The sequence below is a fragment of the Miniopterus schreibersii genome (genome assembly GCF_964146895.1).
Source record: "Miniopterus schreibersii genome assembly, chromosome: 1".
Classification (NCBI taxonomy): Eukaryota; Metazoa; Chordata; class Mammalia; order Chiroptera; family Miniopteridae; genus Miniopterus; species Miniopterus schreibersii.
This window is the reverse complement of record NC_138101.1, coordinates 73,669,249-73,695,423: the sequence shown is the minus strand read 5'-3', so window position 1 is coordinate 73,695,423 and position 26,175 is coordinate 73,669,249. Positions and strand designations below refer to the sequence as shown.

The following is a 26,175-nucleotide window of genomic DNA, read 5'->3' as shown; positions in this document are numbered from 1 at the left end:
GGCTCCGGCGCTGCTAAATGCTGGGTGTCTATTAGAAGTCACCGCGCTCCGGCAACAATCCCTCTCCCCTCACCCCGCAGGCTCCAGTGCAGTTTCGGTCTCCGATTTCTATTTCGAAACTGCTCCCATTCCAGCCAGTACCTGCTGGAGTGGAGAACCGACCTCCCCCGCCCGGCCCGTCCCGGCCCCAGGCCAGCCTCCGGAGGGAGGAGGCGAGTGACCAGCTCGCGCCCCCCACCCCTTCCGGACGGAAACCGAGAGGTGGAGAATTACCAGCCCGCTAGTCCTCCCCACTGCCACCCTCCCGGGCCTCGGACCAGCTGCCCTGGTCCCCAGTCGCTGCCGGCCCCCCGCGTTCACCTGCCGTCCGATTCCGGCCTGGGGGTGTCGGGCGAAGGCCCCGCGGCGACCCCCGCGCAGAGCTCGGAAGCCCGGCGGCTTCGTCTCCGCGGCTGGGGCTGCTTCTGGGCCGCCAGCTCGGGCTCCATGGCGCGGGGGGGATGGGACGGTGGCCAGACGCCCGGGAAGCCCGCCGGGACGGGCACAGTGCCCAACTACTTCAGTCCCGAGAGAAGTTTCAGTCAAGAACCCGCCGCCGTCGCCGCCATCTTCCGAGGTTTGAAAATGGCGGTCGCGCTAAGACTAGCCAATCAGGGGACAGCTGGGGTTGCTAGGAAACGTGAGTCCCGCCCCTCTCCCCTTCCCCTCCCTGCCACTCCCGGAGCCTTAAAGCAACAAAGGGAAGATCTTGGGGAGAAGGGGGAGTGGACGGGTGCGTGAGGCATAGCCCTGCAGATTAGCTGGGTGGCCTTGGGTTTTATTCTGACTCCATTCCTGAATCCCCAAGGCACGATACCTAGTTCACTGTTTATTAGGACTTTCACCGCAGGCCACGGCACAAGAGGGGTAGAAAGTAAGGACCTAAGATGAGGTTTGTGTTTTGGTCGCATATGCTAAATTATTCGTGTGAAACCCCAGCTACCAAAGGTAATGGGAGTGTATTCTTAGGGCTGTCAATGAAGCCATTAAAATCAAATTATGAGCCCTCCTGTCTCCCAAAGTGGAGGAGACAGTCTCTTCTCAGCAGGGGAGTGAAGAAAGCAGCAAAAGGCACTGCATCCAACAATGACCTCAAAAAAAAAAAAAAAAAAAAAGTTAAATAGCACATTTTTTATTTTAAATATTGCCTTTTATATATCCAAGGCTTTAAATTAACCTCTCCTTTGACACTATAATTCCATTTCTAGGAATCTACCCTAGGAAATAAAACTCTCTATATTACAGGGTGTCAGAATATGCTACCCAAAATATGCTACTTGGTCATTAGGATAATTTTGAGCCACAGGCACTTGAAGAACACCAAGTGCGAGAAGGGTACTCTGACCTTCCCTGGCCTTCCGGAAAGTAGGAGGTAAAACTCCCATACTTTCTTCCCCATACCAGGAGGAGATGGTTCTTATCACCAGAGATGGGGGGAGCCAAGGGAGAGTGAATTTTGTACAAACAGACCTTATGAAAAATAACTCTTATCTTCTTTGGTCTCTCTCTATATTTTGGTTACTTTAGCCCAGTTGCCTCTCTTCCTTTGACCTAGTATAGAAGCACTAAGATTTTGAGTCTTCATTTTCCTATGGGGGCTCCCATGTACATGTAAAAATCTGTTTGCTTTTCTCCTGTTAATCTGTCTTCTGTCATTTTAACTCTCATGCTGAACCAGAAACCCTAAGAGGGTAGAAGTTTTGTTTCCCTTTCAATATGAAGATATTAATGTCATCAGGAAAAATAAAGACAACCTAAATAAACAATGATAGGGAAATGGTTAATTATGTTTGATCCACTGGAAAGAATATTTTGGGACAATAAAAATTAACTATGAAGTGTGTAACAGAATAGTATATTGTAATTTCTAAATAAAAACCCTGAAATATAGAGGTATATTTAGTATATTCAGTTATGAATAATAAGAGATTTAACAAAGGAAAAGATGAAATCAATGTATTAAAATGTCTTTAGCTGGTCAGACTAGGTATTAAAATTTTTTTCTTGTATTTATAATTCTTTTTGTTTTAATCTCCGCCTGAGGACATGCTTAGAGAGAGGAAGGGAGAGAGCGAGAAACATCAATGTGAGAGAGAAATATTGATGGTTGCCTTCCATAGGCTCCCCGACTGGGGATCAAACCCATAACCCAGGCATGTGCCCTGCCCGGGAATTGAACTGGCAGCCTTTCGGGGCATGGGTCATGGCTCAACCAACTGAGCCCCTTTGGCCGGATTTATAATTTATGGGTTTTTAATCATGTGGCACTGGACTTGCATTACATTCATAACAAGGAAAAAACTTTTAGCTTTAAAAAGGGTAAGAAGTTAGGGAGTAAGATGCATATAATTAAGAAGTACTTCTGTTCTACCTTATCCTACCACTCCCCCCCCCCCAAATTAAAGAAGAAAGCATTGCTTTTTAGCAGTTATAGTAAAACAGCACAGACATACAGTCTAGAGAGTTGGTCTCCACCCAGACATAGCTTCATAGGGTGCACACATTTAGATCACATCCTGTAAAATCACCAAAATTTGACCTTTTAAAACAGCAGTTTTATCAAATCAACCCAATACTTTGGTGACATCTTCAGAAGCTAGAGCCTGTCAGCTCTGCAATTCTTGAAACTGGTTTTGATAGTGTAATTGGAGATGGTCAGTCCTCTGGAAACTTGTAATAATCAGCTCCCAAAGTGATAGATAATCCCAGATGTTGACGTGGGGATTCTCAGGGGGGAGGGATTTCTTTCCAGTGATCAGAATATTGTTGTTTTATGCAGACAGAGCACCTCTTTCCAATTTTCAGACACTTGGGAACTTACTGTTTTGTTCAACTGCTCACAAATATTTGTTGAAGTCCTACTATATTATGCCAGGCCCTATCCTAGATACTAGGGAAAGAATGAGTAGACAACAAATTTTATTCAGAAAATTGCTGGGTACCATAGGAGCAGAGTAGAGGAAAGCATACCATTCTGAGGGTTGGTCATTCATCACATGATAAAGTCAGGTGAGCCCTGGACAGTGTGGCTCAGTTGGTTGAGTACAGTCCCGTGCACTGAAAGGTTGCCAGTTCGATTCCTGATCAGGGCACATGGCAAAGTTTTGGGCTGGATCCCCGGTCAGGGTGTAGGCAGGAGGCAGCGGATCAATGTTTCTCACACATCAGTTTTTCTCTCGCTCTTCCTCTTCCTTCCTCTCTCTGAAATCAATAAACTTATTTTTTTTAAAAGTTGGGTGAACTGTCTTGATTCTACAAGATATAAACTTTTTGGTGTCCGAATGCCCCTGCCTCCAAAAGCCTCGCCTTACTCTGCCTAGAACAGTACTGAATGTATGAGAAATGTTTCCAGAATCCTTTTTCCCCCAGCCCCTTGTTAATTGCCCCCCTCCATTAACAAATTCTTTAGGACAGGGCTTGAGGGAATTGATTAAATTTCAGTTTCATATATATTTAGAGTCTAGATTTCCCTTCCTGAGAAGATATTCTTATTATCTTAATTAGACCTAAACATTTCCCAAATTTCTTCAATCACAGATTTACAACCATAGATTTGCAAATATTCTCTTGGGAGACTTCCTCAAAGGTTATTTCTAAAACCTTTGACCACATGCAATGACACCATTCGTCATGTAGGTTGATATTAAATATATTCAACAACTTGTGTAGTGATATCAATTAATATGCTAATTAAGAATTCTAAAATCTGTTCTCTTACATTATTTAAATAAATCAAACTCTGTTTTCATAAAATTACTTACCAAGTGATACATGTGCTGGTTTCAGCAGCCAGTAAGGTCACATGGTATGTACTAGCTGTATGTAACTTGGGTTATAGAGAGAGAAGGCTGGGGACATGCAATTCTTGCCAGCTCCATGTTCTTTTTCTTCTGCCACTTCCAACAATCTGATTTACCACTCTGCATCACAGGCATTTCAGTTCTTTCATCAAACCCTCAGATTAGTGTTTTGCAGGAAAGTCAAAATTGGAAGAATGGCTTAAAGATATGGAAGCTATGATTTCTTAAGCTGCCAATGGGAAGATTCCTCTTATGATAAATTTATTTTATGAAGAAAACTTTCTTTTTAAAAAATAATTTTATTGAATTTATTGGGGTGACATTGATTAACAAAATTATATAGGTTTCAGATGTACAGTTCTATAATACATCACCTGTATATTATATTGTGGCCCGTAATAATCAAGTCTCCCTTCACCACCGTTTATGCCATCTTTACCCTCCTCTACCTACCCCCTCACCCCTTGCCCTCTGGTAGTCACCATACTGTTGTGTCTATGAATTTTAGTTAGATTTTTTTTCCCCTTAAGCCCTCACCTTTTTCATCCAGCGACCCCCAACAGCCTTCCCCTCTGACAGCTATCAGTCTGTTCTCTGTATCTGTGAGTCTGTTTCTATTGTTTGTTAGATTCCACATATAAGTGAAATCATATGATACTTGTCTCTCTGACTGGCTTATTTCATTTAGCATAATACTCTCCAGGTCCATCGGGCTGTTGCAAAAGATAAAATTTCCTTCTTTTTTCTTCTTTTTTTAAAATCCTCACCTGAGGACATGTTTATTGATTTTAGAGAGAGAGAGGAAAGGAGAGAGAGAGGAACATCTATGTGAGAGAGATACATAGATTGGTTGCCTCCCATATGCGCCCTGACCGATGGTCAAACCTGCAACCTAGGTATGTGCCCTGACCGGGAATCCAACCTGCAACCTTTTGGTATACGGGACAACACTGCAACCAACTGAGCCAACTGATCCACCCAACCAGGGCAAGATTTGTTCTCTTTTATGGCCTCATCATATTCCATTGTGTAAATGTACCATAGCTTTTTTATCCACTCATACTGTTAAGCACTTGGACTGCTTCCAAATCTTGGCTATTATAAATAATGCTGCAATGAACATGGGGTGCATATATCCTTTCAAACGAGTGTTTAGGGTTTCTTCAGATATATTCCCAGAAGTAGAATTACTGGGCCATAAGGTAGTTTCATTTTTAATTTTTTAAGGCATCTCCATACTGCTTTCCACAGTAACTGCACCAATCTGCATTCCCACTAACAGAGCACGAAGGTTCCCTTTTCTCCACACCCTCATCAACTTGTTTGTTGATCTATTGATGGTAGCCATTCTGACAGGCATGAGGTTGTATTTTATTGTGGTTTCAATTTACATTTCTCTAATGATTAGTGTGATGAGCATCTTTTCATATGTCTATTAGCCATCTGTATGTCCTCTTTGGAGAAATGTCTGTTCAGATCCTTTGCCAAGTTTTTACTTGGGTTGTTTGTCTTCTGGGTGTTGAGTTGCATAAGTTTTTTTTATTTTTTGGATATTAAATTCTTATCAGATATTTCATTGGTGAATATGTTCTTCCATTCAGTGGGTTGTCTCTTCATTTTGTTGATGGTTATCTTTGGTGTGAAAAAGGTTTTTAGTTTGATGTAGCCCCTTTTGTTTATTTTTCCTTTGTTCCCTTGCCTGAGCCGACATATCAGGAAAAATAGTGCTATGAGAAATGTCCAAGATTTTACTGCCTATTTTTGTTCTAAGATTTTTATGGTTTTAAATCTTACATTTAAGTCTTTAATCCATTTTAAGTTTAGTCTTGTGTATGGCGAAAGAAGGTAGTCTAATTTCATTTTTTGCATGTGCCTGTCCAGTTTTCCCAACATCATTTATTGAAATGACTATTTTTACCCTGTTGTATGTTCTTGCCTCCTTTGTCAAATATTAATTGACCTTAGAGGTGTGGGGTTTTTTTGGTCTCTTTATTCTGTTCCATTCATCTATATGTGTGTTTTTATGCCAGTACCATGCTGTTTTGATTACTATGGCCTTGTAGTATATAGTTTGGTATCAGGTAGTGTGATTCCTCCAACTTTGTTCTTTCTCAAGATTGCTGTGGCTATTTGGGGTCTTTTGTGGTTCCATATAAATTTTTGGAATATTTGCTCTAGTTCTGTGAAATACTCCATTGTTATCTTGATAGGAATTGTGTTGAATCTATAGATTCCTGGGTAGTATGGATATTTTAATGATGTTAAGTCTTCCTTCCCATGAATATGGTATATACGTCCACTTATTTGTATCTTCTTTAATTTCATTTTTCAGTGTCTTATAATTTTCTGAGTAGAGGTCTTTTACATCCTTGGTTAAATTTATTCCAAGATATATATATTTTGATGCAATTGTATATGAGATTATTTTCTTAGTTTCCTTTTCTGATAGTTCATTATTGCTATATAAAAATGCAACTTATTTCTGGAAATTTATTTTATATCCTGCTACTTTATTGAATTCATTGATCAGTTCTAGTAGTTTTTTTGGTGGAATCTTTAGGATTCTTATATACAGTATCATAATATCTTCAAAGAATGACAGTTTTACTTCTTCCTTTCCAATTTGGATGCCTTTTATTTCTTCTTGTCTGATTGCTGTCGCTAGGACTTCTAGTACTATGTTGAATAAGAGTGGTAAAAGTGGATATCCCTGATCTATGTTTTGTTCCTAATCTTAAGGGAAACATTTAGTTTTTGCCCACTGAGTATGATGTTGATTGTGGGTTTGTGACATATGGCCTTTATTATGTTGAGGTATGTTCCCTCTATTCCCACTTTGCTGAGAGTTTTTATCATAAATGGGTGCTGGATTTTACCAAATGCTTTTTCTGCATCTGTTGATATGATCATGTGATTTTCATCATTTATTTTGTTTACATGGTGTATCACATTTATTGATTTCAGATATTGTACCAACCTTGCATCTCCAGAATAAATCCCACTTGATTGTGGTGTATGATCTTTTAAACAAATTGCTGGATTTGATTTGCTAATATTTTGTTGAGGATTTTAGCATGTATGTTCATCAGGGATATGGGGCTATAATTTTCTTTTCTTTTTTTTGTAGTATTTTTATCTGGTTTTAGAATTAGAATAATGCTGGCCTCATAAAATGAGCTTGGGAGTCTTCCCTCCTCTTGAATTTTTTGGCATAGTTTGAGTGTTTTCTATTACCTTGCCTTCCAAATTGCTGATTTAATCCTCTGCTTCATCCAACCTCTGTTTATCACTTCTAGTGTATTCTTTATTTCAGATATGATATTCTGACTGGTTCATTTTTATGGTTTCTATGTTCTTTTTTATACTTGCTATCTCTGTTGAAGTTTTCACTGAGTTTCTTGAGCATCCATATAACCATTTTTTTTTTTTTTAACTCTATGTCTGGTAAATTGCTTGCCTCTATTTCATTTAGCTCCTTTTCTGGAGATTTCTCTTGTTCTTTCATTTAGGAGATGTTTCTTTGTCTCCCCATTTTGGCTGCCTCTTTGTGTTTGTTTCTATGTATTAGGTAGATCTGCTATGACTTCCAGTCTTGGTAGGGTGGCCTTATATAGTAGGTGTCCTGTGGGATCCAGTGGTGCAGTTGCCTTGAACACTTGAACTGGGTGCTCTAGGAATGTCCCTTATGTAGGTTATGCGGGCCCTCTGTCCTAGTTAAGTCCTGATTTCTATTGGCCTTTTCATGCATGGAGTCGACCGACCCTCAGGCTGAAATCAGGTTTACTGTTTCTTAAAATCTGTTGTGTGTGTATGCATCTATTTTTTGCCTCTATCAGGTATTATTTATTATATAGGTTTTATTTCAGATATTGTAGTGACAAAAACAGCAAAATTAAAAACTAGAGTTTTAGTTGTTGGGTTTAAAAGGGAGAACTAAACTTTAGAAGAAAATGTGTGGCTAGAAAAAGCACTTTCAATTAGAAGTGGATTGAAACTAATTTCTTTTATGCTTAGACTATCTTACATAGAGACATTGAAGCTTTAAAATACTGAGTTATATTAATAACGGGAGAGGAGGATGGAGGAAGAAAAAGGGAGAAATGTGGGTGTTGTGGGTGTGGGAATGACAATGGAAAGTGATTTGGGTCAAGATAGCCGGGGCTTCCAACAGATAATTAGCAAAGATAACTTCAGAAATGTCAGAATATCCATCAGAATTATTTCTTTTTTAAAAAAAAAAATATTTTTATTGACTTTAGAGAGAGGAAAGGAGAAGGAAAGAGAGAGAGAAACATCAATGATGAGAGTCATTGATCGGCTGCCTAGCCCGCAACCCGGGCATGTGCCCTGACCGGGAATCGAACCCTGATCGCCTGGATCCTAGGTCGATGCTCAACCGCTGAGCCACGCCTGGCTGGGCCAGAATTATTTCTTAGAGCTGAAGATTTCTTTCTTTTTTTGTTTTAACAAGAATTTCTTGCTTAGACTTTCCTTTTCTCATTACTTAGCCAGTGAATTACCTGGTTTATATTAAAAATACTTAAGAAAGGAACTTTGAAAAGAAGGGAAATCTTAGCTAAACACCATACTTACACACTTGCAATATATTACACACATATACTTCTTTCTTTTGACTTCTTTATATGTATGTACGTGTATGTATGTGGAGATTTATATATTATAAATATATATGAGTTAAATGGAATAGTATATTTACATATGGATATTTCTTCCAAATAATTGGCTTATGTGATCTTGGGTGCTGTAAAGTCTGAAACTGGTAAGGCAGACTGGCAAGTTGCTTAGGAGCTGAAGCTGAAATTGTTCTTTTGCTCTTAAAGCCTTTCAACTGATTAGATGAGGCCCACCCACAATATCAAGGGCAATCTTTATGTAAACTGAAGTGGTTGTCACTGTTTACCACATCTACAAAATGCTTTCACAGCAATTCCTAGATTAGTGTTTGATTGAATAACTGAGCATTATAGGCTAGCTACGTTAATACATAAAACTATCACATCAGAAGACTTCTCCAGACTTGAAATTCCCATTATTATTACTTGAGGAAACTTTTTCCTGTAAGACTTCGTTTTTTAAGGAAGAAAGGAATTACTAAAGAAATTGTGCATTTAAAAAATTATATTATAAAAGAGCGTTTTCTCATTTTCTTCTAATTTCTTTGCAAATCTCAGTTAATCATAGCTTTATCTCAGGGCGTTCAGGCCACCACAGCTATTTTGAGACTCAAGAGCTGAAAAACTGAAAAGAGGCTGTACTGCTTTAAGTGAAGCCAGCAGCTCAACCCTCAGGTGGAGTCATTTCCTGCCCTGTGATAAAGCTCACCTGGGCATACTCTGTCACTCATTACCAGGGGGCACCTTCAACTCAGCATGGTAAGTGACTGCCGTGCTTATACATTGTTGACAGTGTTGCTTTGGTATTGCAGCAAATTTTACTCATCGTATTTGGCCCTCTTCTCCTCCAAGAAATTTTTGATAAATTCTTGATATGAGAGAAGAAATTTTTAAAGAACCATTGCTTCTCTTAATATCCATGTTTGAAACTGATTTGAATAAGCTCTCCTCTAATCAACTCTAGTTTTGCTGCTTTTAGCAAAAGCATAGTTGCTTTGCGGGCGTTTATTGCCATTAACTGAAGTGCTGAAGCAAGAACCTCTCCTTCCTTTAGTTTTTGCATTGGGTTTAGATCTGGTGTGCTGATTTTTCTGTGGAAATGAATTGCTGCACTTTCATTTATGGTTTTAGAATTTCTGGGGACTTCAGACCCAGGTTACCATTGTTGAACTCATAAGTGTGTGGCAGGGAAAGTGCACGGACGTCTTTGTTCTTTCTTGAGGTTAGTCCTTTGAGGATGATAATGACTATAGTTATTTACAACAATTCTGTTGCTAGACCACCTTTTAAGATCCACTTTCCCTTTAATGTCTTATGTGCCAGTCATGGTAATTTTTAGTATCTCAGAATTTTTAATTCTTAAATGGAAGCAACCTTTAAAATGCTTTTTCATCTTTGATCTTCTCACCCCATTGGACTCTGTCTAACATTTCAAGGTTATTCAAATTGTTTTGCTCTTAAAAATGATGACTTCCTACATGAGGGATCCTCATGGTAATGGAAATGTGTTTTAGTTGTATCAATTCAGTATTCTGGGTGTGATATTTATTATAATCTTGCAAGATGTTTCCACTGGGGAAAATGGGTAAGGGGTACAGGAGATCTTCTGTATTATTTCCTACAACCAGATATTAATGTGCTGTGACTTACCAATATTGATATTCAGTGGGCATTTTGCAATCTTTTATTATTTTATAGTTTGGTTAATATTTTAACAGATGGTTTGTAAACGAGGGAAAGGCTAAGAGAAGAATAAAGTGAAAATAACATTCTGTACCCTGGGACACAGTTATGTTATAGACTCAGCTGCTTCTCAAACCAGTCATGGCAGGATTGGTCCATGTTGGGCCAAGTATTCCTGCTGAGTTAGAAAAAGACCGTATCACTCCTGTGTTTAAACCACTTGGCTAACAGGCCACAGAGCATCGATTGTTTTTTTATGTTGGTGATTTTTTTGAGATGTGTGTATGTAAAAATTGTGAGCAAATGCCATGTGTGCATCCCATAGGGACTAGGTGGTCAACAGCCGAGGAAGGATGCTGTGAGAGAAATCTACATATAAGTGGTTTTCATGATATGGAAACAATGAGCACCCCCACACTTTAAAATTTTTACCTAAATCTAGGGATTTAGATGAGTCTTGATCTGATTACACTATCTATTGTACTGAGATCATTTTTAAGTCCAACAGAAGGAGAGGTATGGTTGTGAAGAGGCTGTTTATGGTAGAATGTGTTGTTTTGATTTATATATGCCCAAGAGTTTGGACTATTAGTTGGTACTAAGTGAAGTGCTTTCTAAATCCAGTTCACGACCTTTGTCAGGAGAGACTGATAGTTGCACAGAGAAGAAACAAGAGGGAAGTACTCAAGTAGTGAGCTTGAATTCCTCATAAAGCAACAAGGGCTGTGTTATGCCTTGTGAATCAAGGAGACAAAGTGCAAAGTTTGATGGGCTGAGTGAGAACAGAGTCCAAGTCAGATTGCAGGGATGTGACTGGCTCCCTCCCTCCCTTCCACTAGAGGTCTTATAGTTGAACCTCAGACCTTGGGAAAGTACAGCCCTGGACAAGGGCAGGGTTGCCTATCAGTTTATCAGGTAAATAACTTGAAGGGCCCCTATGATGCAAAACAGAGGCTTGTCACCCTGTAAGACCCCTGCTTAGACTTATACCATGACCACTGGCAATCAAAACTCAACTATATTAAAATCAGCAATTGCTATCACTTCAGATTTTTAGGATTAAGTGTTTCTTTTCCTCTCTTAGATGAGTAGATATTTGTCTGTTTAAATTACAAGTAAAAAGGTTGTTTGACTTTTTAAATAATGTGAATGGTGATTTAAAAGTAGGATAGGAGAGTGGAGGCTGATGAGGGTGAAGGAAAACTGTGAAGTTTAAACAAGAAAAAATATCACTACCCAGATATCACTACAGTTATATTTTGATACACCTTAAGAACACTTTTTCTAACTTATTTTTAAATGTATTTGACATAATATATTATGTACAATTATACAATTTATATAATTTTTACTTAATATTCTATCATAAGCATTTACCATGTCATACAATTTTGGGGGGTAAATATTTAAGGGTTGGATAACATGCCATTGTATTGATGTACCTGTTCTAATGTCGAACAATAGGTGAATGATTAAGTAGATTGGTTCTTGGTTTTCACTCTTATAAATTTTAATACTGTGAATGCCATTGTGCCTAAATCTTGGCGTTTTAGATTATTTCTTTCTTTTACAGTTATTTGTTGCTGCTATTTGCCTATTTATCTAGTAGATATCTCAAGTACTTTTTAGAAAAATTGATGTATATAAAAATTGCCTTATGTATAGTTGGGTTGTTAAATCTATTACATGTTTCCTTGGTAAATTTTTAATTACTTTTAAGTTTAGAACATCCTTCCTTATTTAGAGCTAATATGAATAGCAAGTGTAAAATCTTAATATATGAAAAGACACCCTGGCCAGTGTTGCTCAGTGATTAGAGCATTGGCCCTCGTACTGAAGGATTTCAGGTTTGATTCCTGGTCAAGGGCACATACCTGAGTTGCAGGTTTGATCCCAGCCCTGGCCCAGGTGCATGCGGGAGGCAACCAATTGATGTGTCTCTCCCTGTTACGTCTATGTTTCTCCCTCTCTCCCTCCCTCCTACTCTCTCTAAAAATCAATGGAAAAAATATCCTTGGGTGAGAATTAACAAACAAAAAAAGATATGAGAAAGTAATATCATTAATTTATCTGCTATGGGTCTCAATATGTGTCAAAGCCACAGATTGATTTTGGTTTTATTACTTTCCAATAACTAGCTAATTTTTCTTCTGGGTAAGACAGCTTGATTTTGTACATATGTATAAAACTATATATATAGTGTTAATTCATTCTTAACCAATTACACAATAGGTGCTTAATTTATGTTGTTGAAAGAAACCTCTTAATGGAATTGGTGTCCTTGGTTCAGTTGTTCCTAAAGCTTACCTGTATCCTGGTTTTTGGTTTCCATGATATACTTTCAATTTGCCTTATAATAAATTTCTCTTATTGGCATAAGCTAGCTTGGTTTCTGTCGTAAGCATAAGGGCTGAGTGAAATGGATCATGAGACCTAAGGAGGCCTGTTCAGTTCTTACTCATGCTGGTTTATTTCAGAGGGAGTGCCTTTCCATTCACGTGGGCCAAGCTGGTGTCCAGATTGGGGATGCTTGCTGGGAACTGTATTGCCTGGAACATGGAATCCATCCAGATGGCTTTCTTCTCAACAGTAAAAAGGATCAGTTGGAAATTGCTAAAATGGAGCCTATGGATGCCTCTTTCGATACCTTCTTTTGTGAGACAAGAGCTGGGAAGCATGTGCCCAGAGCACTCTTCATTGATCTAGAGCCAACTGTTATAGGTAAGGTAAGTTTTATGTTCTAGTGTACTTAACTAGGGCCACAATTGAAACAAACAAATCAAGTATCAGTGGGTGGGGACTATCAGATTATATAGTCTACCTGAACAGGATTAAGTAGTGTCAGCTAGGAAGGTTCAAGTGATCTTTCAACAATTCCATTAGGAAACATTGTTGTCGTCCTCAATTTATAGATGAGGAAACTGTGTCTTGGGAATGTTATAGAACTTGCCTTAGATCGTTGAGAACAACTGTCTTTGATTTCAGGTTTGCCTTCTTATAAAACCCATTCTTTTTTAACAGAAAACTATTCACATTTTCTTCTGCACATTAATAATCAAGTGCAGAAGAAAATGTGAATAGTTAACACAACACTAATAAAAGTATTAAGTTACATGATATAAAATTGCCAATGGATGACTTTCTTTTTTTTACCTAAAAATATCAGTGTCATATGATGAAAACTCATAATAATAGAAATTTCTGTGAGGTACAGCAGTATCACTGAAGCAGGATGAGTAACTGGGGAGCCATCAAAGGTCTTTCCTGAGGAAACAGCATTTGCAGATTCACAGAGGCATGGGGGCACGTGCAAATTTAGCAGAAGTTCAACTTGGCTGGAACTTCCATTGTGAGTAGGAGAGTGATGGGAGAAGAGACTGGAAAGATAGTTGGGGCTGGGTCATGGGCCTAGGTTGGGGGAAGTAAGGATGTATGGTCAGAGAAAAGATTTGGCAAGTTTAAGATTTAGAGGGAGACAGTTGTGAGTGATGGTGATTCAAGTGGAGTGGAGCTGAATGGCATTGGGGGTAAGGAAGCCAAGGAACCGTCAAATAATTGTGTTTGAAAACCATGGAAGTCACTGAGGATTCTGGGCCAGGTACTTAAGTCTCTGATCAATGTGGAAAAGTTCCAGGAAGTTGAGTGTACAGTTCAAATGGTGCTGTAATCACTGATTTCCAAGAAATTGGATTTCACTGAAATAATTTATGGAACTAACTACCCTCAAGATCTCAACTGGACATTGTCATGAAGAAGCAGGAGTCCATAAATTCCATAAACTCCCTCCTTAGACTGAACTCAGCCTTAGAGCTTCAGGTGAGAAGGAGAGAGTCTACCCAGAATTAGATTCTTGCTTATGTCTTATTTATAAATATAACTTTTAAAAATCCCAACTTTGGTAGGTTTTTTTTGGTGTGTGTATATTAGTTAAAAGTCATTTAAACTCAGTTTTAGTAAATTTAAACATTTGGGGGTGTACAAAATTCATGGTCATATTATCATATACAGGAGAGTGAGGTGATTTGAGAGAACCATCTTGCTCTCTGGAAAATTAGTGCATTTCCTTGTAGGCAGTGAGCTTCTGTGACTAACTATGGATATCTGGTGCCGAGGCCAGTGATGTATAGTAAGATAAATCTGCATAAATGCATGTCATGAAGCTGATTTTATCATTATTATTTATAATTTTTGTTGTTAATCCTCACCTGTGGATATTTTTTCCATTCCTTTTCAGAGATTAGAAGGGAGGGAGGGGGAGAGAGAGAAACATGGAAGTGAGAGAGACACATCCACTGGTTGCCTCCTACACACACCCTGACTGGGGGTGGGAAGCAAATCTGCAACCGAGGTATGTGCCCTTGACTGGGAATCAAACCCATGATCCTGTGGTGCATAGGTTGAAGCTCTAACCACTGAGCAACACTGGCCAGGGCTGTAATTCTTGTTTTATGGTCCATGCATCATGCCCTATGATTTCATTCAGTCCTCGTAATAACTGAGTGGGGTAGGTCTTGTTATTTTCCTTATCTGTGAGGTGAAATAACAGGCCGAGAGACATAGGTACCTGCTCTATTACTAAGTGAGGAAGGCAAGATATGAACATAGGAAACTGGTTCTTGAACACATGCTCTTCACTACTGTGCAATGCAGCATCCCGCTGCATCCAGGGCAATGTTCCGAAAGCCTCCTTAACCCTCACAGACCACTGTGTAATTCTTTAGGAGGCACGCTATTTGGGTACTTCTAATGTAGGGGTATGGGACTTGGGTCTCCAACGTGCTGTGTTTCTCATGCTGCCCAAGGTTTTTAAAGCCAGTGAAACCAGGCAAGGGTTGCACTTGGTTGTACTAAATACTGCCAACATCTTACTGCTGATTTCCCTGCCTCGTGCATCTATGTTAACTGCATTTGAGCAGTGTGGGCTTTTAAGCGTGCCGTGCCTTCTTTATTAAAGCGTCTTTAAAGTATACCAATAAAAATCTGGATTGGTATCCTCTTTTATGCTTTTCCAGCACACTGTTGGCTCTTTGTGGATAGAAATACTTGTCTTAAAATGCCAAAGTGCCACAGTTTGAATAGTGTCTCCTAAAAATCTACGTCCACTCAGAACTCCAGAATATGACTTTGTTTAGAAATAGGGTCTATGCAGATGTACTTGGTTCAGATGAGCTCATACTAGAATAGGGGAGGCCCTAACTCCAATGATCTGTGTCCTTATAAACCACCCAGAATGTTGTAATTTGTCACAGCAGCTCTAAGAAACAAAATAGAGGGTATATGATGGAAAAACATACTTTCAATTTATATGGAAACAGTTATACCTTTTCCTAGACTAAGGAAGGTGAAGTCAGCAGTTTAAATGCATTGCTTTACCCCAACAGTGGGAGAGGAGAGGGGAGCATGGTCCAGGGTTGTGTGAGAATTAACAGAGGGCTGGCAGTTGATGGAGTGGAGTGACTGACCCACTTTTCCCTCTGCAGATGTGATTCGAACAGGCAAGTATCACTCACTCTTCCACCCAGAGCAGCTTATTAGCGGGAAGGAGGATGCTGCAAACAACTATGCCCGAGGCCACTACTCTCTGGGGTCAGAGATCATCGACCTTGTGCTGGAGAGGATCCAAAAGCTGGCAAGTGGCTCTCTTCTCAGTGGGCTTGGGGGAAGTGTGCCTGACTGCCTGGGACTTTGCGAAACACCTCCTAAGCATCAACAGCAGTTCTGCCACAAACATCGTTACCACCCAGCCTCTCACCTCAGAACCTCTTGCCATGCTCAGAGCTGGGAAGCATCCCAAAGTGGGCTTTGATTACACCTTGTTCCGTAGGAAAGGCTGCAGGAGCCTTCACACTTTCTGTACAGCTTCTTCTCCTCCTTTGTTTTTAGATTTATTGAGGACATGTTTTATTTCCCTCCTGCTTTATTGAGATACAATTGACACATAACCTTGTGTAAATTTAAGGTGTACATTTGATACATATATGTATTGCAAAATGATTACCACAGTAGGTTTAGTTAACACCTTCATCCCCTCATATAACTACCTTTTCTAAAATTCTGTGGTGACAACATTTATGATCTACTGTCTTCGCAACTTTAAAGTAAATAATACAGTTGCTAAGTATTGTCACCGTGCTGGACATTAGAGTCCCAGATCTAGAATTTATCTTATAATTGGAAGTTTCTGCCCTTTAACCCAAATCTCCCCATTTCCCCCACCTCCCAGTGCTCGGCAACCACTATTCTACTCCCCGTTTCTACAAGTTTGGCTTTTTTAGATTCCATATATTAGTGAGATGATACAGTATTTGTCTTTCTCTGTCTGACTTACCTTACTTAGCATAATGCCCTCAAAGTCCATCTATGTCACAAACACCAGGATTTCCTTCTTTTTAATGACTAGTCCCCATTTACTCTTGCTTTTGCTAACTCATAGTTTATCTTGTTATCAGAGACTTCCAAAGCACTCTAAAACTTGTAACTTTTCAATAGTAACCACTATTTATAAAGTTAACAGGAGGCACATCCTACCTGAAGATTAGTTACTCTATTTACTGACAATTAATTCTTCAAGGACCTGCATCTGGAGAACCCTTTGTTAAGGAAATATTTTGGAATTTGCCATAATCATTAGGTAATACAATGCCTTTATACCAGCCCAGTAGACTGGCATAGAAATGATAAGCACTTCATCTACTATGGGGGGCAACTATAGTGCTTCAACGTTTTGCTAGTCATTTTCTTTGTTATTGATAAAGACCTTGCTTTGCATCACCTACAGATTTATTCATGGAGGGCAGTGAAAGACAGTTGAATATTTATGCTTCACTTACAGTAACTCTCTAAAGTGCTTTGCCACCCCAGGAGTAACTACTCAAGTATGTTTGAAAGTAAATATGTTTGTTGTGGAGATGGCAAATCAGTCCTTTCTGAAAGTTTTGTTTGTTTTGGGAACTTGTGTCCCATCATTACCACTGCTTCTGGCTTTATTTGGCTGAGTTCCTACATCTTGTTTTCTTTCCCAGGCAGAACAGTGCAGTGGACTGCAGGGATTTTTGATTTTCCGAAGCCTTGGAGGAGGCACTGGATCAGGATTTACATCTCTCTTAATGGAGCACCTCTCAATACAATATGGCAGGAAGACTAAATTGGAGTTCTCTGTCTATCCATCCCCAAGGATCTCCACTGCTGTAGTAGAACCTTACAACTCCATCCTCACCACCCATTTCACATTAGAGCACTCGGACTGTACCTTCATGATGGACAATGAGGCCCTCTATGACATATGCCATCATAAACTTGGTGTTGAACGCCCCTCTTACGCCGTCATTAATAGCTTGATAGGTCAGGCAGTATCTTCCATTACTGCTTCCCTCCGGTTTGAAGGGCCTTTGAATGTGGACCTAAATGAATTTCAGACCAACCTAGTACCATATCCAAGAATACATTTCCCCATGACAGCCTTTGCCCCCATCGTTTCTGCTGACAATGCCTACCACAAGAACTTCTCCGTGTCAGATATCACCAGTGCTTGTTTTGAGTTCTCCAACCAGCTGGTCAAGTGTGATCCTCGACTGGGGAAATACATGGCCTGCTGCCTACTCTACAGAGGGGACGTGGTCCCTAAGGATGTGAATGCAGCAATTGCAGCCATGAAGTCAAGGAACTCTATTCAGTTTGTGGATTGGTGTCCAACTGGTTTCAAGGTGGGCATCAATAGTCAACCACCCACGAAGATGCCAGGGAGTGAACTGGCCAAGGTCCAGAGGGCTGTCTGTATGCTGAGCAATACCACAGCAGTTGGAAAGGCCTGGGCCCACCTGAACCACAAGTTTGACCTCATGTATGCCAAGAAGGCATTTCTGCATTGGTACATCAGAGAAGGCATGGAAGAAGAGGAGTTTTCAGAGGCTAGGGAAGACCTGGCAGCTCTGGAGAAGGATTATGAGGAAGTAGGGCAAAGTTTCTGATGTATATGTGATGGTGAAAATGAATGTTAAGTGCCATGCTTACTTTTTAAATTCATTATGCAGTTAGTGGATAGAGTTCCCTTGATTAGAAGAAGAAGGAAATCAAATGAAGCAAGAACATAAGTTCCACACTAAATTAAGTCAGCCACTATTAACAATGAGCACATCTTTTCTTGTCTGTTAATATAATTCAACACTGCTCCCTGTAAACCTTCTAAGCTTTGGAGTCCTTTATTGTTCATGTCAGTTTGTTTGTTTTTGTGTATTTTTGTTTTGTCAGAATGGAAATGTGGCTATAGTCATTGCTTTTTCAGCCATGACACTATGAAACCCCAAAGTTAATGCTTTCCTTGTCCTATACCTGAGGTGGAAAACAGCACAATATTGATTGTTAATGTTATTTCCTCCATGTCTGTATTTTGTACATTGATTAAATAATGAGCATTTTCAGTATGATTCTTTTCCTTCCAAATGTGGCCTTAAGGTCTCAGTTTGCTTTTTATACAAACAAAGAAATAAACAAAAACAAACAAGAATATTCTTGGGTCTTTCACAAATTTAGATCTGTGTGTCCTGTAAGTCAGAGGTGAAAGTGATCTCTTTCAGTTATCCTTCCTTGAGGAGGTGTTCTCAAAGTGTGGCCGCAGAACCCCTGCATCAGAACCATATCAGAGGTTTAGAAAAAAATGCAGATTCTTGAGCTTCACTACAGACTTGCTAAATAAGAAGCCCTGGGGACTGGAGAGCGTGTTACCTGAGGATTTGAAGTTTAAAAAAAGCACTTAATAGAGTTAATTTTTGATATTAAACAGTATTACTGTTTCGTAGTAACCCATTTTCAAATAAGTTATAATTTAAAATGGACAAAATAGCTATAAATGCATTAAAATCACTATCCAGAATTTTAGACTCCATGATGTTCAGCGTAATGGTTGGAATTAAGATGAACTAGATACTGCAATGGTGCTTGCTTGGGCTGGTATTGCTCTTGAGCTGATGGTAGGTAGTTTTCAGGTGTCTCATTCATCTGTGGTGTTTACCTTTCAGCTTCAGTCCTCTGTACTCTCTCTGGACCTCGACATGGTCAGTGCTTTTGGTCTAGTAGGCCTTATAGCCTTGGCTGATGGTATAAAGTTGTGTGCCTTATTGTGAAATTTGCCAAACTGTAGTGCTGCCACCTTCTTACATGTGCCACCTGGACCCCAGAACTGCTGCTTCGTCTTTAACATATTCCTGATAGATGCTTTTACTCAAATCACTGCCCTGAGATGTGGTCTTCAAGAGCTCCATTCAAACAATGTACTGTCTTGCCTGTTTTCAACTCAAATCATTGTCACCATGTAGGCCAATGACCGCAGTTTGGCAGAAATGATATTTAGATACTTGTCAATGCGTGTGAAGAGATGGTTTTCCAGCCCACAAAACTATCAGTGAGTTTTTGCTCAGTCCTCAAATCTCTGAGTATTTGGCTGGATCTTCTTTGGCCTCGACTTCCAAGGCCCTCTGCCAAGGGCTCAGTCTATGCCAACACCAAAACGTCATACCAGAATTCCCTTAGGAATTGAGAATGCACCAGGACTTCCAATGTAATAACAGGGTAACAAATATGACTCTCATTCTCATCTCTGACTTGCTGTGATCAAACATTTGGAGGAAAGTTAAAAAATATATACAAGAAAGGAGTAACTTGGTGACCCTGATCCAAATCCAACATAGGCTTTCACCAAATCCAACATAGACTAATAGTAGACTGTCTGGGTCTTTAAGTGTGGAAGAAAACCTTCAACACTTGAAGGAACCTATGCCAGTGTCCAAATTACTGGGGGAGGGGACTCTATTATTCAATTAACCTATATCTCTCATGTTTGCCTTTTAAAATCATATCTATCTTATTCAGTTGTAAATAAAACTATTTGATGACCCAAGTACTATGGACACTTCACATACTTGTGAGCTTTAGGGTTAGATTTTCTAGAGGGTAGTCATCAAGACTCAAATACTTTTCTTTAGGCTGCTGCTTTTAATCAAGTATGTTACTGTAAAAGGGAAGATGTAACATGGAAGAGATATCTACCTAGATATTAGGAAAGATGGATCCAGTTCATGGCATTGTTACAATTATGTGATCTTGAAATATATACCTAGCTTCTCCATATCTTAAAATCCTCATCTTGGACAAGGTTATTTCTAAGACCCTTTCCAGTCCCAAGACTTTGTGAGTCTAAGAATTGATTAACTTGTGATGCTACTTGTACAATGCCATACATAAATATTAGACTTACCAAATATTTTTCTTTATTATTAATGTTTCCTCTCTATTAACTTATTAAATATTCATTAAAATATTTTAGTGGATACCCTAGAAATTACAACATTCAAATCGACTTATTGGCATGCATTAGTGTTTTTACTATTGCCAGGCAATGAAAAGACCACAGGACACTTCAACTTCATTTAATATCCTGCCTTTTGTGCTTTTTTTTACCTTGTATTTTAATGCCATACATATTTTAAACCCCCAAATACATTGATTACTAGTGTTGTTGTTTTAAACAGTAGATGTTTGCATAGATTTTCCCTCATTCTTACTCTTAGTTACTTTTTTTTTTTAACCCTCACCAGAGGATATGCTTATTGATTTTAAAGAGGGGAGGGAGAGAGATGTGAGAGAGAAACATTGATCTGTTGCCTCCTGTACGCATCCTGACTGGGGATCAAATCCACAACCTAAGTATGTGCCCTGACTGGGAATTGAACCTGCAAACTTTTGGTGCATGGGATGATGCTCCAATCAACAGAGCCACTAGGCAGGGTTCTTCCTTCCTTCTTGCATCACCATACTTCCACCTGGCACCATTTTCCTTCTGACAAAATAACTCCTTTTACTCATTTTAAATGTGGATCTGAGGTTGAGAGGGCATATTTGCCCTTTCTCTCTCAAAGAGTGAGATCACCTGAGTTAATGATTGAAATGACTCTGAGGAGTATAAGCACTAATTATATGTGATCTTGAGGCAGGGACTATCTTATTTATCTGTGTCTCTAGCATGGGTGGGGAACCTTTTTTCTGCCAAGGGCCATTTGGATATTTATAACATCATTCGAGGACCATACAAAATTATCAACTTAAATATTAGCCTATTATATTTGGTCAAACGTTTAATTAACTCACCCCTAATGTGACGGCTGGAACTGCTTCCCTTTGGTGAGGCCTTGGCAGGGCCGGACCAAATGATTTTGAGGGCTGGACATTCCCCACCCCTACTACAGTGTGAGGCATAGGGTTGGTCCTCAATATTAGATTGAAAAGCAATAGGAGATCACCTCATTTCCTACTTTATTTAAATCATGTCCATCTGACTTAACTTCTTACATTCCTCTTTGAACTCCCCTTAAAATTATTTTGAATCTTCACATATCCTCTACTATTCCAGAGGAAGACCTCTTCTTTCCAAGGCTACTTAGGATTTGTGAGCCTTCTCCCCTTAACTTTTCTAGAAGACTTTGTTCCTTGTATGTTCTGTCTCCCTTTCTCCATTGACTTTTTTTCTTCTCTCTACTTTTATGTCAAGGTCTCCTGATTCAAAAAATCAACACCCTTTTCTGGATTCTATTACTTTTATAACATACTGTCACATCTTTGCATTCCATCAAGCTTTTCTAGGGAATATCCATTTGATGCCTACACCTCATCTTCTCACTCCTTAGTCTTTGTGATTTGGTGGCCTCCCCATGGTTCTATTAAAACTGTTGTCTTGAAGAACATTGATCATACTGGATTTGTCAAAACCACAACCTTCTCAGTCTTCAGATTTTCGACTTGAAGCATTTGGTAATTATTTTTTCTTGAAACTACCCCTTTGCCTCCTGCGGCACTACTTGGTTCTCCTCCTCAGACTCTTTCTCTCTATCGTCTGCCGCAGTGGAGATACCCGTGGTCATCTTCTCAGGTCTTTATTTCTCTTATTCACAACCACACCAGCTCTACATGGGTGACTGCAAAACTCTATGTTTCAGTTCTCTCTTGAGTTTTATAGTGGAATTTCCATCTAATGTGCTGGACCTATCCTCCCAGATATTTTACTTACACTTAAATTTAACTTCTTCCAAGAAAAACATAATTTTCCTCCAAAGAAATCTGCCCTTCCTTTGGTGTTCTGCCCTTTGTTCATTTATGTCATCATCTCCCCACTTAAACACAGTCTAGCAGTCATTATTGACTGCTCTCTACATAAAATTAAGTCCTGTCAATTCTGCTTCTGTAATGTTTTCAGAATCCCTTCCCTTTTCTTCCTGTAGATGCCGTCCTAGCCCTGGTCATCAAATCCTCTCCAAGTCCCTAACACACTCATATCTAAATGCTTTTCTGCCTCTCACGTTGTCTTCCTGACCCATCCTAGTCACTACTCTGTGACTGCTCTGACGCACAGCTTGGATTATTCCATTCCCTATACAAAACCTTAAGGATTCTCCATTGTTTTAGGCATAAAGTGTAAACTCCTGCACATGACATCCAGAGCCTGTCACCACCAGTTTCAGCTTAAATTTCCAATCCCATCCTCTACTTTGCTGTTATGCATTCCATTCAAACTATACTTTCACTACTCCTCAGCACAGATTCTTTTCTCTCTCTCCTATGCCTTTGCTCCTTCTCTTTGCTGTCTCTTTTATTTCCTCTGTGACCACGGATGTAACTCCTACTATAAACCCAGTTCAGATGTCATCTGTTCCATGTAGCTGCTTGGGACTCTTCCTTGTGCCTCTTTGAGCTGCCAGACTGATCTGCATTATCCATTTTCTTCCACCCCAGGAATCAGGGATGGTTGGGATATACTATGAAATCTCACTATACAGGGTGGGGCAAAAGTAGTTTTACAGTTATGGGTACACAAAACAGAGAGTTTATTCTTGTATTATTATTTATTAATTATTGTATTATTTCCATACAAACAACTCTAAACCTACTAAAATATGCCCCACCCTGTATTGTAGTAAATACTCAGTGATGAAACTGTTTTCCATGCGCATATCCCACTTCAAACTTTTCTTGGGCTCTTACTAAGTACTTAAATTTTTTTTTTAAATGTACATGTATTGTTTCTCTCTTCAGACGCTGGAGGGCACTGCTGAAATGCTTAACTCCTCAGTTGTTCAGATGAGTGTTGATGTTTTGGAGAGCATTTGTGTATGTGTGTATCCATGTGTCTGCATTCCCACACACAGAAAAGACCATTAGGTTTTTTCTGTTTTTTTAAAATTAATATTATACTAAAATGAAGATAAAACAACAAATTATTTTGTAAACTTTTAAGTTCAGCTTGTGAATTTTATTATTTCTAAGTCTAGCAAACTTAAATAATCACTTTTAAAGGGAATATAAATGGCTTTTTGGTCCCCTTTGCAATCTTAGATAAACATTTTTATATATTTTATATTGCCTTTAAAAATTTGATATATTTTCTTTTCTTTTAAGGACTTTTATTGTCTGACACATTTTTCTCAAGTACCCTATTCAAATCCTTGCTTTTTATATATTTTTTCTTCTCAATTTTCAGTAGCTCTTTATATATTGGATCAATAAACCATTTGTTTTTTATATGAGTGGCAAACATTTTTCCAAATTTGTCATTCATTTGTGTTTTGACTTTGCTGCTACTGCTGCTGGTAGTGTTAGCTGCTGGTGTGTGTGTAGGTTATTTCACCATGTAGAAATTAATTTTATGTATTTATGACTTATCACTGTGCAGAAGGTAATGGAACCATGACCCTCTCTGGGAAGCTGGCTCTCAGGTTTTGCTACCAGAGGCCATCAGAGTTCTTGCTGATGTCCATTGTTAGTGGACTTTTACTCATATTAAACCCCCTCATCTCTGAATTCCTCATATATTCTTTACACTAATTGTCACTTTGCAGTTTATCACTTATATATTCTTTGGTGGCATTTGCTTTTTTAATTTTGGTTTTGTCTGTTCACTTAGATGTTGACTTGTGGAGAGCAGAGGCCTTGCCTCACACATCAGCACCTCCTGGGTGCCCAGCACCATGCTGGACAGTTACTGTGGGTTCAGTGAGCACCTGCTAAAAGGCTTTGTGGCCTTATGCCCTAGCAGGCCAGGGAGGATGTGGGGTGTCCCAAGGGGGATAACTAAAAGCTTCCTCTCCTGTCTAGCCCAGGTAGCATCCTGACAGCAGATCTCAGGCTGTGCCCCTTGAGTGGGACCAATGCAGATAGCTCTAGATTGAATGAAAACTGAGAGTCATGCCAGTTTGATCTTTCCCAAGCTCTTCTTTACCTTTCCTAGGACCTGCAAGAAGCATTCCCATCCTGGGAGAGATGGGGAATTGACTCATCTGTATCTTCCCTCATCTGCCTTCCCTTTCTGAGCTCAGAGGTTTGGAATCAAATGGCTGATAGAAGAGGAACTGACACAAGCCAGGGGTTCAAGAAGCCACTGGTTTTAATGGAAGCAAGAGGGTAGGGAAGGGATCTGGTGGCGGGATAGTAATCAGTGAGTCTCTTTGTCTTCCAGCATTGGCTGGGGTTGGTATGCAGAGAGGAGAGGATACTAGGTGCCCTCTTCTCAGGCATGGGATCATCAGGGAGAAGTGTGGGGAAGCAGAAAAGAGACACAGAACACAGGGAGAGGCCTTAATGACCTCGCATCTGTGAAGGTGGGACAGTTGTGCACGTCTGTGTATTGTACAGAGGAGAAAGCTGAGCTGGAGGCAGGATAGGGTCAGAGGGGTTGAGCAATATGGCAGCCTGTAAAGCTGGACCATCCACAAAATACAAACTGGTTGGGTGGGCAAACCCTAACCCTCCACCTGATCTCTGTTCTTGTCCTGAAAGGGGCGCCCTGCTGGCCTCCATTCTACTTCCGTCCAATCTGTGCCATCAGATGGGTGTTTGCAGCTGCCTTGGCTCGCAAGTTCTTGGTCTTGGCGATGTTGAAGAGGACATTCATGATGTTAGTGGGGACGTCGAGGGACAGAGTGAGCTTGGTGCGCCGGTCACTCTTGGTCTTGTTCTGGTGCAGCCTCCCCCTGGGCTGTGGTTGGGACAGATACTTGTAGCGAGGGCTTCCAGTTCCACCACCACCCCTGGGGCCAGAGATGGTCCTTTTCATTTTGCTCCCTCTCTCATCCTCCCTCTCCTGGTCCTCTCCTGAGGATGGGTCCTGGCTGGGCAGGAAAGCGAAGCCTTTCTTACTCAGCAGAGGTGCATCCTCCAGCTGGCTCTTCTTGGCCTCAGACAGGGCTGTGCTGATGCAGCAGAAGGTGTACTCAGCTTTGGAGAACTTATGGGACAGACCCATCCTGGGAGCCCCTAGGAGCAGCAGCAGCAGCAGGAAGTGGAACGGCACGAGCATTTCTCCCTGTGGTAGAAATGAGGGAAGTGGGAAGGGTGTCATAAGGACATGGGTTAAAATCCAGTGGGGCTTTTTTCATGTCTGCTACAATGGTTCTCCGGTTCTTTGGACCAGAAGCAGCATCTGGAAACTTGTTAGAAATGTAAATAATTCTCAGGGGAACAAGTTTCAATTTTTCTCTCTCATCTCGCCCCCAAACTAACCCCACCCCCTACCCCCACTCTCATTGACCTCTGTTCAGGGTTTGCAGGGTAAAGGAAAAGAAACTCTCCACACAGAAAAGCCATCCTTGGCTCCCCAATGAAGTCTAATTCCTAAGCAAGTTTCTCCTCTTTCACTCTTTGGGTGCTTTTGCCATCACCTCTAGTGAAACGCCACAAACGGTGAAATTTCCTGCTACTTGCTATGAAAATAAGCAAGCCCCATCTAGTTGGATTTAAAGGGCAATACTCCATCTGCATTTTTCTTCTCTGTATATCTGAAACTCAACCATTCGTTAGGATTGTTACAGCAGTACCTTCTCTGGGTGATTTTAAGATATGCACTCACTTCTGAGAGCTGTGGCAGAGTCCCGCCCTAGGAACCTAGGCCGGCCTGAGATTCAGAGCACCTCTGAGGGAGAGTGCACCCGAAGGGAAAGACTTCAGGGTGGTGAAGCTGGAAGGCAAAGCCTTACCCTGTG

General features: G+C 40.1%; 3 protein-coding genes across 4 annotated transcripts in view; 1 reads left to right on the top strand and 2 right to left on the bottom strand.

The window, feature by feature from the left end:
- Nucleotides 1-488, bottom strand: part of NET1 (neuroepithelial cell transforming 1) — a gene marked incomplete at its 5' end in the record, with an annotated part of 35,931 nt that extends 35,443 nt beyond the window's left edge. The window contains one exon of the mRNA XM_081147717.1: nt 361-488. Coding sequence (XP_081003843.1) covers nt 361-488 — 128 coding nt within the window. The remainder of the gene's footprint in view (nt 1-360) is intronic.
- TUBAL3 (tubulin alpha like 3) lies at nt 487-18,628 on the top strand (the record flags this gene model as incomplete). 2 transcript variants are annotated; one of them, XM_081147727.1, is made up of 4 exons in its annotated part: nt 9,209-9,232; nt 12,634-12,877; nt 15,637-15,789; nt 17,183-18,628. In XM_081147727.1, the coding sequence occupies 4 exons, from the start codon at nt 9,230-9,232 to the stop codon at nt 18,121-18,123; spliced, it is 1,341 nt and encodes a 446-aa protein (XP_081003853.1). In that variant the 3' UTR covers nt 18,124-18,628. The 2 variants fall into 2 exon arrangements, with proteins under 2 accessions (XP_081003854.1, XP_081003853.1); XM_081147728.1 differs by lacking the exons at nt 9,209-9,232; nt 12,634-12,877 and adding an exon at nt 487-616 and having other exon boundaries at nt 17,183-18,622.
- A 6,367-nt stretch (nt 18,629-24,995) lies between these two features.
- UCN3 (urocortin 3) lies at nt 24,996-25,493 on the bottom strand (the record flags this gene model as incomplete). The annotated part of the gene is made up of 1 exon (XM_081137243.1): nt 24,996-25,493. One exon carries the CDS (start codon nt 25,491-25,493, stop codon nt 24,996-24,998), a length of 498 nt encoding a protein of 165 aa, XP_080993369.1.
- Nucleotides 25,494-26,175: the final 682 nt, after the last annotated feature.